This window comes from Anser brachyrhynchus (genome assembly GCF_964034855.1).
Source record: "Anser brachyrhynchus genome assembly, chromosome: 2".
Classification (NCBI taxonomy): Eukaryota; Metazoa; Chordata; class Aves; order Anseriformes; family Anatidae; genus Anser; species Anser brachyrhynchus.
In genome coordinates, this window is record NC_137695.1 from 125,971,514 (window position 1) to 125,987,805 (window position 16,292).

General features: G+C 35.3%; 1 protein-coding gene across 8 annotated transcripts in view; it reads left to right on the plus strand.

Moving 5' to 3' along the window:
* LOC308188926 (uncharacterized protein C8orf34 homolog) overlaps nucleotides 1-16,292 on the plus strand; it is a 237,369-nt gene that overhangs the window by 154,036 nt on the left and 67,041 nt on the right. For 4 of the 8 annotated variants that reach the window (XM_080578468.1, XM_080578464.1, XM_080578469.1 and 1 more), the window contains 2 exons: nucleotides 3,693-3,786; nucleotides 14,551-15,866. In XM_080578468.1, coding sequence (XP_080434594.1) covers nucleotides 3,693-3,786; nucleotides 14,551-14,600 — 144 coding nt within the window. In that variant the 3' untranslated portion in view covers nucleotides 14,601-15,866. The other 4 variants (XM_080578466.1, XM_080578465.1, XM_080578467.1 and 1 more) reach the window with 4 other exon arrangements.

The window sequence follows — 16,292 nt, forward strand, 5'->3', positions numbered from 1 at the left end:
GAAGGGTTTCATTGTTTCCCACTAAACACATCAGGTTTTTGGACTTCACTGACATATAGTCATGTGATGCCAACTTGGATTATTGTTGTACAGGATCCTGCAAGTGCTATGTGATGAGCACTGTATCTCTACCAAGGGACAGCAACTCTCTCAGTCCCTTCTGATACTTCCTGTAACAAGACAAGCAATTAAAAATGCTTACTTCCACAACCTTTTTGTGGTTTAGTAATAATAATATTGAAAACCCATTTCATTTGCTGTGATTTTTTACTTCTGTTTCTGAAATCCCAAACTTTGCTGATACCTCTTATAATAATAGTCTTGTTATACATTATTTTAATATGTGTACATATGTTTGTCTCAAGTACTTTAAGAAAAGAGCAATATCATTACCCTGTTCTAGAGATAGAATAGCATGTCCAGTCTCATCCAGTAAGCCCACTGTAAAGCTGGCATTAAATCTCAGCATTCCTGTGCAGAATCGTATCCACTGTTATGATCCCTGCTAGAAGCGACAAACTTTTTTCTTTCTTCTTTATCACTGGGCACAGTAGTATTGGCTGCTAGTCCCCCAGCTCAAACTTTATTAGTCCCTTCCTGACATGCACAAGACCTTTGACTTAATGGAAACTTCTCTTGGGACCAGCTCTGATTCCAAGGGGGAAAATGGCTAGTATGACGTGTTCATACTGGTGAGCTTCATCTGTCAAGCTGTAGAGCCCTCAGGTCTCAGAAACTGACTGGTGGAGATCTGGCCAATCTACTGCTGCCAACCTCATGTTTGGAATGTTACACTGGAAACTTTGGGAGCTCTTTTAGCTGTCTTTGTCCATTCAAGTTCCTGCTCACTTAGGAAAATACAAGTGGGTAAGGACGGATCATACCCAGAAAGTATCTCTGTTCAGTAATGTCTTTTGCCATGTTAGAGGTGTCCCTCTATTTCTGCCCATGTGATTTCTCTTTGACCATGGAGACAAATTTGGAAAGTCAATGGAAGCTATGTGAAGAACAAAAAAGTTTTTTCTTTGTACTTTTGCAGATTAAAAATGTATAAAACTAAAAGCTGAGACTGTAAATTATTTTGCAACTTTCATTGGAGGTTGTGTATCCCCTTCCTGTATAAAAACAGTAAAATAAAAGAAGAGAAATTGCCTTTATTTTTCTTACACTTACGGTGTTAACAGGAAATTTCCATTAGATGTGAATGCACTGTGGCTATATTACCAACCCTATACAAGATGCTGTGGTAATATTTTGAAAAAAAATCTGCTTCCTTACTCTCATGTGGTATTAATGGAATTTACCAGTACAAAACTGATACATATTTGATGAGAATATGTCAGTTGAAAAGGAAGCAGTTACTGAGTACCAGCAACGTGTTTTATTATAAGGGGCTTGAATTAAAAAATACAGGCTATGAGTGGACTTACAAGGTGCATGCTGTCACTTTTTCAGTTATCAGGACTTCTAACATATCTCTCAATGCCTTATCTATGCTTCCTAGTCTGTAATGTGTTTCAAAGATAAGAAGTCTAAAATACAAAAGCATTCAAAGTACAATTCAGAGTTCTTTATAAGTTTTGATAAAGTTCATGCTATAGCTCAGGATGATTTAATCTTGTTATAACGCAAATCTTAAATAATTTGGCAAGTACTTAACATATCAGCTGTGAAGAATTTTAATTTAATGCTTAAGACTTAAAATGTTCTGAGATTTTGTGGACAAGTTTCTGCCTCTTGGCACACATAATATTACAACGTTTTAACAGGTGTGTTCCATTATCAGCTCTGTTCAAGGCTGAATTGAATTATAGCAAAAAATGCTACCTAGAGAAATAGTTTTATTATCTCTATAAAACTAATAAATCAGGGCTTCAAATCCTTTTGTAGAGATACTTTTATGCATTTACTGTATCCTTTGGTGTTTTGTATAAATTGACAAAGGAATGTTGAATCCTGCTTATCTCCTTAGGATGGATTCCATTAAAGTGACACAATGCTGTGATAGTTATCAATAGTTGTAGAGATGAAAATACTACTGCCTCCCTTGTTTGCCATCTCGTTTTCTCAGCGCTTGGAATTTTACAATCACTTTTTTCATCCAGACAGTTTAAAGTGGTGTTCAGTAATATTTATTGGTCTGTCATTGTTAATACTGGGAAATTTCAGCTGATTTGAATACAGCACTGGTTAACACAAGGCCTCCTCCTAGTCACTGGAGTATAGAGCACAATTCAATGTCATAAGGACTCTCTTTTTGGTCACGTACTTCCATTCTCTTCTGCTGCCTGGCTCAGTTCTTCAGTCTATTTTTGGAAGATTCAGCATGCTGACTAGTGCAAGAGCCACTTGCTCCATCTGCAAGAATCCTACTACATGAACCAAAACCTTTCCCCATTTCAGTGCTGCAGTCAGCAAACTTCTACTTTTCTTGAATAGAGAACAGTTAAAAATGGCAATACGTGTGTAAGGCCTGGGTCTGCTGCCTGAGCTTCCTGTTGGCTCATTGCGGCAGTTTTTTAGAAATTTTTAACAGGTTACTAACAGAGTTAACAATTTGCTTACACCAGGATAGATCTCAATTGAACAGTCTTCAGTTTCCAAGAACTGAGTAAAACAAGCCTAATTTATATTTTTAAACCAGATGACCTAGCAATAAAAGTAATGCTGGGCACTGTGCAATACTATGAATACATAGATTCTTGAATACTTTGAATATGTAGGTTCTGAATTTCAGCTGATATAAAACGAGACAGGGCTGGTAGCCCCCTTTTCCATAAGGTGCTTATGAGAATCTGGCCAGTAATTTTATGATATCTGGCTGATGTTAGAGTTAACTTTTGGAGACTCAACTTGCATGTTTGAACTACTGTTGAAATGAAACAATGCGTTCCACTCTCATCTCTTACCTTTAATATTGCAAAGGAATCTGTCATAGTATTTTACATGTGTGTACATGCTTACATGAATATGTGTCTATGGAAAAAATATTTTTATATACATACATATATACATCATGTAAAAAGGAGGTGATTGTAAGACATTTTTAAATAGCATGTATTCAGATGGATATGGATTATTAACCATGTATAACATTTATATTTTGATGCTTAGAGTTTTATGGTATCTTGGAGACAAAAGTGTCCATAGCATTTTTCCTTCCTAGGCTTTCTCCAATAAAACTATAGGTTCTATATCAGGTTGCAGGTCCTCGTTCTTATGGGATTGAAAACAGGGAAAGTTCTGACAAATTGAAGTCTTGCTTAAGCAAATGATTCATGACATGTCTAAGCACGGTCCAAAAACTGCAGGGCCAGATAGAATATCTGCATTAAGATTTTGTTCTGTGTCACTGTATTTCTAAGATGACAATTTATATATATATATATCTGTGGCCATAGTAGATTCATAAATAAAGATTTATTGTTTTCCAGAATAAACAGACAAATAAACAGGAATTCAATTAAAAATAATAAAAAAAAAATAATAAATCTAGGGAGCTTATATAATCTCTACATTCTGCTTTTATTTCACAGAAAGAATCTTTTTTTCTTTCTTTTTTCTTTTCTTTTTTTTTTTTTATTGAAGGCCTTTTCCTCTCCGGTTAATTCAAACTAGAGTGTTTGCTACAATCGTCATTTATTTAGTACCATTCTGTGTCACTTTATCTAAAATAGATCTGTTTGTGGCAGGATGAATTCTTACAACAGCTTCAGCTTACTCATCAGCCTTGGATATTGCCGAGTGACACAGAAAGTGAAGGAGTGGAAGCTGACCAAGACAAATGTAAGTATACTTGTTAGGTGATGATAATATGTCCAAAAAAAAAAAAATCAAACTTTTAACTTCACTTTTACATATCACCAAGTCCTGCAAAGAAGTCATGCTTGTTCAGAGATTTTCTCATAAGTAGCAATTACTCATTTGTTTAACGGCTGAGCTTTATATGATTGATTTCCATAAGCTTTCCTACAGTCACTGAGCATTGACAAAATGATCACAGACCAGTTTACCTAGCTAAGTGAAACAATTTGTACTGATGTGTTAAAGTAGTTGTTCCAGAGAAATAGCATGAAGTTGAAATAGATGCTTTGTGTAGTAAATCTGTATTGACCAGGAAAAAAAGCAAAAAACAAAACAAAACAACAACAAAAAAGAAACAGCAGTTCTAAAAGGTAGAACCTTCTTCCTCATTATTTCTAGTTTGCCTTCATTCTTCTGAATTCCTCTGTATGAAAAATTCTTCTGAATTCCTCTGTATGAAAAAAATGTTCTTAATCACACAAGTAATCCTTAATTTCCTACACTCTTTGAAGCAGTTGTCTGATCATGAAAGTAAAGGTCAGCAGGATCATAACCTAACTGACAGAACAGGTAACAACAAGTAGCACACTATAAATCACAATACTTTCAAACTGTAGCAACTTGTATCTGGCTACAAGGTACCTGAAAATAATCTTGCTGGAAATGTTAAATGTTTTTCACATTTTCTTTTTACTTTGCAGTTGTTTTCTGATCTGCAAGGGTGAACATACAAACTATTTCCATACATATTTAAGATGATATACTTAAAAAGAACAGGTGATTTAATCAGCATATTTAGAAAACTTAATACATGTGACTAAAAATTCCTTAAACATGCATAGTTAAAATAAGAAAAAGCCAGTCTCATCATGGAATCAAACAGTTGTGTATGGGATTCATAGTTAATGATAATCAGGCCAGATAAACAGGACATATTTTTAAATGATGCCACTTTAAGAAGATTTTTCTATTCGTATAGCAGTTTCACATATCCATAAATAGCCCAAGGTTTGACTATGAAGTTTCAGTTTAAATACTGAGATACTGAAGAACATGAGCATACACTAGTGTTAAAATGAAGTTTTATGTATTCAGCTGATTTTAGTCCAAAGCTGATTACTCTGGTTTTGCTTAAATCTGAACCTACCACTAGGGCTGAAGGTCAATATAAGTGGCCAAAGGGAGAGCCTGTCTGGTACCTGCCCTATCTTTGGACATGAATTTTCCCCTGTATTTTTCTCTAATGAATTTACAATCCCACCAACATTTACAGGACTGTCTGCACACACATGGACTGGTTCTAAGTATGTGACAGGGAGACTGATGCTTCAGGACACATCAGATGTGCAGCAAGTGTTTATTTGAAGCTGCTGTACCTGAATTGTGTGGGTGGGGAGATTTCTGAGCATCCAAGATCCTGTGCTATAAGATTCCAAGAATTCTGGGAGATTGATGCTATTGCCCAGTGTGAGAGAATAGCAAATTATAGGTTATAGTATTAAAAAGTATCAGTCCTGTCTCCAGATCAGTAGAGATTATACTTGCCTGAGTAATAACGTTTGTTTTTTTCTGGATCTGAGGGCACCAAGAACAAAGAAGGAAATAAGGTAACTGTAAACTATAGTTTCTTTAGCAAAGAGAGATCTGCAGTGGTAATCTACTCCTTTGAGACTGTATGTCTGCATAGTTAACTGCTGCATCATTTCTAGTTGGTCGGTCTTCCTACTAACATAACTAAAGTAGTAGAACAAGAATGTTTATCAGAGCAATAATTTATGTATCTGAAATCTAATATGACTAATGTTATTGACAATAACAATACTATCTTGCCTATGTGAGGGGGTATGCTAGTGACATAGGCAAGCAGAACTGCCAATGCTGGCAAAGAGAACCTGGCAGTTCCCAGTTGTAAAGTGGGGTGTCACGGAGAGGCTTGGCATACTTGCTGATGCCAGTGCTTGCAGGCAGAGCAGCTGGCAAGATTGTGCATCATTTTTTCACTCTCAAGTTAATAAATCTGTGTGGATGTTGGGTGCATGTGATTTAGTGTTGAGGGGCCCAGGAGTTCATAATTTATGAGTCTTAGCAGAAGAGCTACGAAATTAATCTTTACAATAGCAACACCTGTTCTTTGACTCAGCTTTTAATAAATTACATGTGGATAATATTTACCACATTCTTTGACTACTTTGAGATAATAGCAGCCAGGTGTAAAGCTAGTTTTTGTTAGTGGAAAAACAATGCAAAAAGAGAAGATATGTGAGTCACTTTGGGTTCTTTTAAATTAATACCTTGTGGTTAGTGTTCCACAAGGAAAAGAATGAAAAACTTGGGGGTGGGGGGGGGTTGAAGAGTACCACTTTCAAATGAACTCATATTCAGGTGTTTAAAGAGGCTACTTTCAAAGCCAATGAATGATAATTGAAAAGATTTGGGTCAGTTTGGCATCTCAAAATCTCCTGATAAGCATCATTTGCAAAACAGATACAGCAGCATACACCTTGTCTTATGGAAATGAGTTCTAGGGTCTCAATTCCTAAAAATCAGACTTTACTTTCTAAATTCTTTAGGCTCTCTGACAGCATCTTAAAAATTATCCTTGTCAGTAAGATCCAAAGATAACTGGAAGTCAATCATTCTTAAAGTTTCCTATGAATTATAAGAAAATTTGAAATCAAATAGGTACTCACATAAAACAATATGAACGATTACAGCTAAAAAGATTTATATTAAAGAAGGAATGAAAAACATTGTAAGAAATATTGCCTTTTTTTTTTATCATACCCTCTCCTTCTTCATCTTTATGTGCTTAATTATGTTTGCGGACTTATCTCAGAAAGAGAGAGGGAGTATATTTTTTGTCCTTGTAATATAAATGTTGTGATTAAAAAATAGGAACCAACACACACTTTAAGTACTTCTGTTATTTAATAAGTAAATCTCTTCTGCTTGCTAGATGTGTTATTCTTTGATATTCTGTACACACTGAGCAAAGAGGAGTCAAAAATATCAAGGCAATACAATCCAAAATCAAGGATTTGTGGCTGTTCTGTGATTTTAGTATGATTAAAAAAACCTGTAGAAAGGGACTCATGTTTTCTTCCTTAGATGTCGCTCTGGACACTTCCCCATTGTTACCTTTAGTAGTTTGCTTGTGTGCTGATTCTCTGCAGAGAGTTTTCAGAGGATGCATAAAGATCATTCTTGGAAAGAGAAGGGATCTGGAGAAAATATTTACCACTTTCACAATGCTTCAGTTTACTTTTGCCAAAGAACTCTCATCAGTTTTCTTCTTTACGGGGTACTGATGCAAGGAAACAGAAGAGCTGCATCTACAATCACCAGAGCATTTCTCAGACAGCTTTTATGTGAAGTTTCAAGGGACTGGCAAGAGTCAGCTTGAATTTTCCCTTGGGAACAGGCCCTAGAAATATTGCTGGTTGAGAAATTCTAATGCATCACCAGCTTCCAAGAACCTTGAAAGGACAAAGGCAGTCTTTTGCTGTAATTTGACCTACCATCTGTAGTCCTGGAAAGGACTTGCTGCCCAAGGGCCTGAGTCTGCTTTCTTGAGTGCCTAAGTCAAGAAGTAACCCTCAAAGCAGATTTTCCCAGGCCCAAGAGCCCTGGACACAGAGGATCCCTACACCGACAGTCAGTCCATTTGGCAGATGTGCACAATAGGTAAATAATTTAGGCTCTTAGGGAACTTGCTACTGGGTCAATCCATATTAAATATATACATATTTTTGGGTGCGTGTGCATGGGTGTATACACACATTTCTTGACCTGGTGTTGTTAAGGCATGTCAGTTGTGTAGTCATTGGCATGGTAAGTGGTTTGGCTACTATCAATTCACCCTAATTTCTGCTTTCCAACAGGAGCACTAGATACTCATTTCTAGCTCAGCTGACTGGATACAAGTCTTGTAATCTCACCTACTGATCTGTGACAAGAAATTAAACATTTAGCAATACATCTGCAAACTTTTTACTAAGGTTTTGCAGTGGAAAGTCAACTGCTAACAAGTAAAAGCTGATTGTTGGGAAAAAACTGTTATTTCCACCCCATTCATTCTCATACTAGTCTTGAAACACTGAAGTCAAAGACATTCTACTGATGACTTCAACAGGTATTGAGTAAAACATTCATTTTCCCATTCTGCACAAATGTCTGCCTAAGAAAAAGACCCAAAAATAAAAGTTTTTTTGTAGAATCATGAAATTCAGACCATGTTCCAGTAAAATTACAGCCTTTACAATTATTGACTCTGGGTAAAATTCCTTCTGCTGAGCAAATTCACACAGCTGAATGGTTATTTTTCTTAATAAGTTATGAAAATAGGTGGTCCCAAGACTTGGAAAACTGCTTGATCAGAGTTGATAAAAAGGAGAAGTTTGCTGCTGGAATCTGACTGATGTGAAAGTTTCCTCTTACTAGAGCCAGGTACCACTCAGTATGAGTAAGAGTGACACCTTTATGATATTAACACAAACACATTCCTGTCAGTCAAATTCTGCTGTTTGTGTTTTTATTCTGCTCTGAAGCAGTATTGAAGCACTGGAAAGTTTCAGTGGATAGGGTGAGGCTAGGACTTTTTCTCAAACAAGTAGACTAGATATATGACATAACAAATGTATTAGTTAATTACATGCCTGGTTAATAAGAACAAAATATATATAGTTGGAGACATTTCCCAGTGGTTAGTAAATTCACTGCAAAGAACCTTTTTCTTGTCCCGGAAGTGAATCTGTGTTCAACTTCTGGGAAACTTTAATTTGAGATTCCACATTCTTTAGAAGAAGCTTACTGGTATATTTCTTTCACCAAATATCTCAAAGGTGGTAATATAAACTAGAATTTAAGAATGTCAGCATGTTTTATCTCCCCATCCCATATAGCCTTCCTATGGAGTGCCATGATGCTTTTATGTGCTTGGTGTATGAGTCATTTTCCAAATTTTTCTAGACAGTTCCAGGTCTGCTTCGGAAGTGGAATACCAGTCAGGATTGATTTCCTTTAAATAGAATTTCTCCAGGCCTGTTGGATGGCTGGATGTCTTGCAACACCTATAGCTGAAGCTTAACCATTTCATGTAACAGCTTTTGGAATCTGAAAATGAGAGAGAAAACAATTTTCTAGCCTGGAACTTTTTCTACTTGTATTCAGTTATTTATAGATAGTGAAACAAAGTAAAGATTGACAATATTTCAACCAGTAGTTACATCACTCTTGAAAAGTTAGGGGAGAGTTCAAATGCAGCTTGGGACAGTTGGAATCAGACTCAAGGTTCCTAATTCAATTGAATGTGCTGTTATGGCCTTAGTTCATGTCACTTTGTTTCTACTATCAAATATTTGGTTTAATCTTGGAAAAGTTCCCATTGAACTAAACATTTGAGGGGAAGGAGAAATTTTCCATTCTAGTGAGAAAAAAAAATCTTTTATTTCAGTGCAAAAAGCTGTTTTTTCAGAACAGCTTCCAAACTTAACTATATATTTTTATGCAACTTGTATTATTATGGTAAACTTAGATTCCCAAATACATTTAATGTTATAAAAAAAACACTGTAATTTTTAAAAAAGACATAGAGAATTATCAGGACACACATTAGGTAAATTAAAAGCTGGCTTACCGAGGAATCAAAAAATAGAGTTTCTAATGGGAAGACATAGATGAATGGGGCTCATTAGTGCCTGATAGGTTTAAATAACCAGTGGGAAGGAGAAGTTGAAGTTATTAAATGATATGAATCCCCTGATATAATGGCCACATTCCAGTAAAATGCACTTTATTATAACCAGATGAAATATATTTGAACCAAATGAAATATATCTGGCACCAGAGAAATATATCTGTCTCTGCTGCAGAATAATGAAGCTTTGTCCTGGAAAGCAGTGACCTAATGGATTTAGGATGATCACAGATGATCATCTGAGTGTGTGCTCTCAGCATAATGCTGTAGCAAAAAAGGGTAGACCATTCCTTGAATGTCTAAAAAGTTAAGTAACAAAGCAATTATTCAAAATAGTATCACCTAAAATCTGCAGTTTGGATTGCATTAAAGATTGGAATTACTTGAGAGATTACAGAAGGTGATAAAAAATGACTCAGGGTTTGGGAAAACCTATTAGGAGTTTGCCTCACCTAAAGGCATTCAACTAGGAACCTAGGAGATAATATCTGTAAATAGATATTTAAATAAGAAAGACTCAACTCTTGAAACTGTGATGGAGGAAATTAATACTGTGTCTTAGCAGCCAGAAGTCCTAAGCATTGTAACCAAAAGTTAAGGGAGGCAATGAAGTTGGAGTCATCAAAGTGTGGCGGTGGGGCTTTCTAAATGATAGACGTTAGTCTAGCTGGAAATTCTGTAGGCAGTGTGCAGGTATGTGAGTGATCAAACTAGATGATCACAGCAGGATTTTTTTTTTCTTAGTGCCTGTGAATAGACTTATTAATTCTCATGGAGAACAGTCTAGATGTGCAATTTTGGTTACCTTCCTGGACACTGCATGTTAGGCATTGATAAAGGTGAGCAGGAGTTAATGATCATGCGTGTACATTTGTGCTGCTTTAATTTCTTCAAAAGCTGCCTTATATTTGAGTTTTCACACATTCAAGGTATTTCTCAGTCCTCCCAACAGTAGCTGGTGAACATCACACTATTACAAACAAACAAAAAAAACCTTATTCTTTACAGATTAAAAGTATGTTTTCTTACAAACACTTGAAAATGTGCATAACTGCATTTACATGTACACACATTTTTCTGATTTTATTCTTTTTTTTTTTCTAATGATTTTAAACAACAAAGATTCCCTGAGTTGTTTTTATTATCATCATTTAGCCTTTGAAGTAAGGGCTGAATGAAGTAAGGGCTGTCCTTAGTGATTCAAAAATATAAAACCAGGAAATGTAAGAGTTTGGATTAATATTGACCATAATAATTAATTAATGAAATGATTATTAAATGATTATTAAATAAATAATTAATGAAATGCTATTAAGACTTTATTTCGCTCTGCAGTCATACAAGTATGTAAATACCATGAACATAATTTGTACTTTGAAAATTCTAATTATGTGAATGTTCAGTATTAAATGAAAATGTATATCATATAGTGCTATAAATACTTTGCTTTTTATTTTTGTTTTGTTTTATTTTTGTTTTAATTAAAAAACATTGTCAAGTGGTATTCTGAGCTTTTAGGAAATAAATTGTCCAAATTTTTGCATTCCACAGAGTTCTATGTCTTGTATAAACAACTTTGGATAGACGTATAGGTAAATTTAATAGATAATTATTCCTGCTCATCACTCCAAATCTGTACTGAACTTTATTAAAATTGTGTTCCAAAATACTAATACAGACAAATATTAATTTACATACATTACAATAAAAATACTTCTTTAGATGTGTATTGATATAGCAGCTACATATATTGACATAAGAACTTGTATTTGAATCATAAAGTGGTGTATGTCTTGAAACACAGGCTGTTTAATATCATCCTGTTAGAAGATTAGTCTAAAAGGTCAAAATCAAAATAATAATTTCTAGGAAAGTAAAGCTGTTCTCTAACATTAGTGAAACAATTTTGGAGAATAAAATAAATTGTTGGTTTTGCTGAGTAATCACTGGCAGACAGTTAATAAGGCTAGCCGTTATTGCAAAGAAATGTAACCTTTTAATGGGAGTGCAGTCTAATTTGCTGCACGTTGATGAAGGAACTTTAATTAAGTCACTTTATTTGGTTTTGACTATATCAGGTTGATAGACTTTTAGACTTTGCTTTTCCAAAACACTTGTTTTGTTGAGTGAAGGTAACTTAAACATAGCTCTTAGTGAAGGAATGTGATGAACAAAGAACTGATTTGGTTGAAATATCAATTAGCAAAAATAGAATATCTTTACTCAGATAATTCAGTCCTGTGTTGTGGCTCAGCCCTGTGGCTGCCCTGACATATGAGCTGCGTGAATCAGGAGGAGCTATGGAGAATATCTGAGAGTCTGACAGTGGTGAGCTGAAACTGCTTCAGCTGACATTTCAACCAAAAAAATGCTCACAAAAATACCCCCAGGGTTCTAGTGAAGACTCAAATGGTTATAACCCTATGAAAACTGTGAGGTACAAAGTCATCCTATGGAACTGCATCTGGCCTAGAAGGTCGTATCAATGAACTGTTCGACTTGAGGACTACTCTGCAGACTTTCCAGCTGGAAGGAGCTGGCCATTTGTTGTCCTTCAAGTATTGGAGTATTGGAAAGAGCTAGGAATTGTGCTGATGATCTCATATTTTTATGCCTTTCTGGATTCCTTTATTTGCCATACTGGCTGAGTGCTTTCACTACAAGCCGAGAAGATCTTGCTGCAAACCAGTGTGTACTTTTTATTCCGTTTAATTGTCACAGCTATTGTTCAGAGATGTAGACCCCATTCCTCTTTCACCAGTGCCTTGTGTAGTCATTTACAGCAGTAAAGAAAGAGCACAAAGTAGCCCTGAAGTATTACCAAAACATATTGGACATGTTCTACACCTACTTTTCACTCAGTTTTCTTGAATGAAAATGACCCCATGAAGTGCAACACCCAGGGAACAGCAAGCAGAGAGTACATCCTTTTGCATTAAATAAGGCCTTGAAAGGCTCTTGTCTCCACAGCTGACTGATGGATTCAGCAGATGGGGTCAGATTGCTGCAGAAAACAGAAAAAAAGTAGGATGATTGACTGTAATCCCAGGGTGCAAAAATGACCAGGGGGTGAAAGATCTATGAAAGTGTGTTTTTTGTGTTTTTTGTGTTTTTTGTGTGTGTGTTTTTTTTTATCCAAGTATTCTTCTGCTCTAAAAAATATTAACACTCCTTATTATCTTATTGCTGTAAATGTGTTTTACAAGGCGGAGATTCATTCTAAGCCAAAACTGTATAGTTTGCTCTTTTATCATGAAGAGGAAGGATTTCAAATTCAAGTAGGAAAAACTCTGTGATGGAAAAGGTTAAGATTTTGTAATGTACTCATAATAACTGACTGTTCTTGAGCTGTCAGAGAGCAAGTCCATGAATGTAGAGACTGGGGGAAAGAAGAGAGGAAGGTTGATCCTTGATGTGTGACTTCTGTTCATTTTGGTTAAATCTTGTTTGGCAATGTGTAATACCAGCCTAAGTGTTACAGCAGGATCTGGGGAATGCTTATGTTCTCTGTGTCTCATTTCCCTGATCTTTGAAGTGCGATGATGAAATGTGATAACTGACAGCAAAGCTATGAGAAATCACCAGTTAATGTTTCTAAAATGTGTCACAAGTGTAGGCCCCAATTCTAATGTCTGTCTGCATTTCTTTCTGCTGTGATTTCATTAACTTTAAGATGTCTGTAGTGTTTTCAGTTATTTTACTCAAGTAAATCAGTGTCTTGCTGCTTATATCAACCACTTCTAAATCATTGTCATTCTTTTTTATATGTCAGGGTGTGACCCATCTCACCTAACTCCAGCTATATAAAAGTGAGGAAGTATAGTCTAAGCTATTTGCACTTTGAAGCACATAGGAAAAACAAAGGGACTTCAGAGGGTAGAAAGAGATCTATCTTGCTGGGGGACTGAGCAATCCCATCTCACCCTCAGGGTGTCCATCTCTTGCATCTCCAGCCTGACTCCTCTATCTCATGTCAGCCAAATAAATTTAATTTCTCATCAGTCAAGAATTCTATAATGGATATGGGGTAGCATGGAATATATTTTCTGGCTAGCATCCCATTTCCTTCTGCAGCTAAGAAGACCACAGTCTCTGGAGTTTTTGCGGATAACAGTCATGAGAAGAATTTGCAAGTGAAACAGGCTTACATACATTTGCTTTTCTTTTTCCACCCTTAAGACAAATTTGTTACTTAAAGATCAAACTGTGACAATGCTTGTATCTCTGCTAAATGAAGTGTCTCCAAGGAAAACAGTTGTTAAACATTAAACATAAGTGATGAAAAAATATATATAAATTTAATAAAGGGTAAGAAATGTTGCTAAGATTTCCCAGGCTTTATTTCTTCCATTTTGTTGCTGTTTTTTGCTTGTTTTGTTTTTGTTTTGTGTGTTTGTTTGCTTTTGATGCAGAAGTTTTCATGGTATGTGCCTTGCTATGTTGAATATCAGTACAGTATCCAATATAAAATCCAAGCTTATCACCTGGCAAAATGAAACTTAAAGATCCTGTTCCAATTGTACTTAATTGATTGCCTGGAGATAATGGGAATGCTTTGTTCCTGCAAAATGTTTTTAATCTCCCAAAGGAAAGTTGCATATTTATATATTCAAAAAAAGTGAATAAATGTGAAGTACCTATGCCTGATTTCCTTCAGTGTTTAAAGATGACAAGTTGAAGGCTTCTAAGGTAACTTACTCTACGCATTCAGCTGTGTAATTAAATGTGGTTGGGGTATTTATTTCCAATTTACAACCCTAGTTTTCTAAGTGGATCCATGTAATAGGTACAGTTGTGTCATTACTCTATTTTTACAAACATTTGGGGAGAGGGGTGCTTTACAGTCAGCAACATTTGCAAAACAGTCTATTTCCATCTGCGTGCGTAAATATTTGTAAAAGCTAAATTTCCATTTTGCTTTGGGGAAGGTTTTAAACCTGAATACAATCATAAATGAAAACATTACTATCTCAGCTTATCTGATTCATTATATTTACTTATTACAGTCACCTATTCTGTTTAACGCATTTTACATTATTCACTTTTTGCAGTGAGTATTATTTCTACAAAGAAGTGGCAGCAAAATCCTCCAAACCACTGAATAATTGGAACAAATAATGTAACTTAAGAAGATCTGGTTCACTTCTGAATATTTTAGTAATGAAAAAGAATCAAGATTCATCAAAATATTGATCCACGTTGTTTATTTAACTGTGAATTCAGCATTATGGAAAACTTTTACAAAATGCAAACACAGGGATTAGATTTTCCTGTTATCATATTTTGGTGTACATTAAATTTTAGCCCTAATTTCTGTGTTTTCTTTTTGATTTCACAGGTTTGTGAAATCAGTGGGATTGTTGAAGAACAATTTAATTAAAACAAAATTACAGTGATCAAAACTACACCTGAAAAAATGCTTTAGCTTATACATAATTTTAAATAAAGTTATTTTTCTAGTATCAGCAGTACATAAGTGGAACCACTCTGATATGTGGATGCTGTAATGCACTGAATCAGAGTATTTACGGTGGTACAGTGGCCTTAGGAAAGAAGGGTAACTGTTGCCTTTTAGTATGAAGTTACTATAATGTTTTTGTTTAGTTTCTACCCCTGTTATTTTGGATTGACATTTGATAAACTAAACTCTGCCTGACCAAAATAAATTTTACGTAGAGATTTTATGTATTTTAACTTGTCTAAGGTTTTCTACTCCTTATATTTTTGTAAGCTTTACTCTTTTTTAGATTAACAAACATGAAAGTATTCACCCACATCTGCCAATATGTATGTCCCATTCAGGTCTCACAGAGAACTAGCTGTTCGCTCATAGTCACCTGCAGAGAGAGGTCAGAAGAGGGAGTGAGTGAAAGTGTGTGTGCGGGGAGCAGAAACAGGTGTTGCCTGTGTCACATAGCTTTGTATGGAGTGTATCTACTTTGATCTTTAAAACAAATAAAGACTCTGTTAAAAACGGGAACATATCAATAACGAGTGGAGCATGCATGCAAAAATAAAGCACTTAAAGGACTTTCATATATGTGATAAAATATTATTTACCCATATGGCTTACTGAAACAAATTTGCTGTTTAAAATAAGCTAACTGGTGTATGCTGTGTGCTAGGAAATTTAGATGCTTTTGCACAGACATCAAATTAAGGGATGTGGCAGTTGCATTTACTGATTTCATTTATCTGTTAATTCTGTCCAGTATGTTTTCAGTTTCCTTTGTCTTCAATTATGTACGCTCGGTTCCTGTATGTTAGACATAATGATATAATGAAATTGCTTGCAACTATGAAAAAAAATAGAGTATGACAAACCATCTCTTTGTTTAACAAATAAAAATGAATTCTCTGTCATGAATGTTCCATAGCGTGAACTTTTTTCCTCTCTCACATACAGTCAGTGCTAGCACATAGAGTGTATGGTCTGGCCTAGTCATAAAAAAGTAAAATGGAAGATACTGCTGGGCTGCACGGGTACTTGCTATATGTACCATCATAGCATAGACTTCCTTTGTGTAAAATTTTTAACATACTGGAACCACATGGGAATATTCCCTTGAAGTTCATTGAAGGATGAGGTTTCATTGATTTGTCATCAGTAATGAAAATCTATTATGCTGTTTTTATTTCCAATATACCTGAAGAATCATTTGCATGTGGGAGAGTATGGTGTCACTGATAAGTTATATTTTGTCAGTTTTCTGTAGTAAAGCATTCTTGTAGAAATAGTATCTCCTTTTCATGGGTTATATTCTTCCTTAGTGGCCTGCATGTAATATTTTAC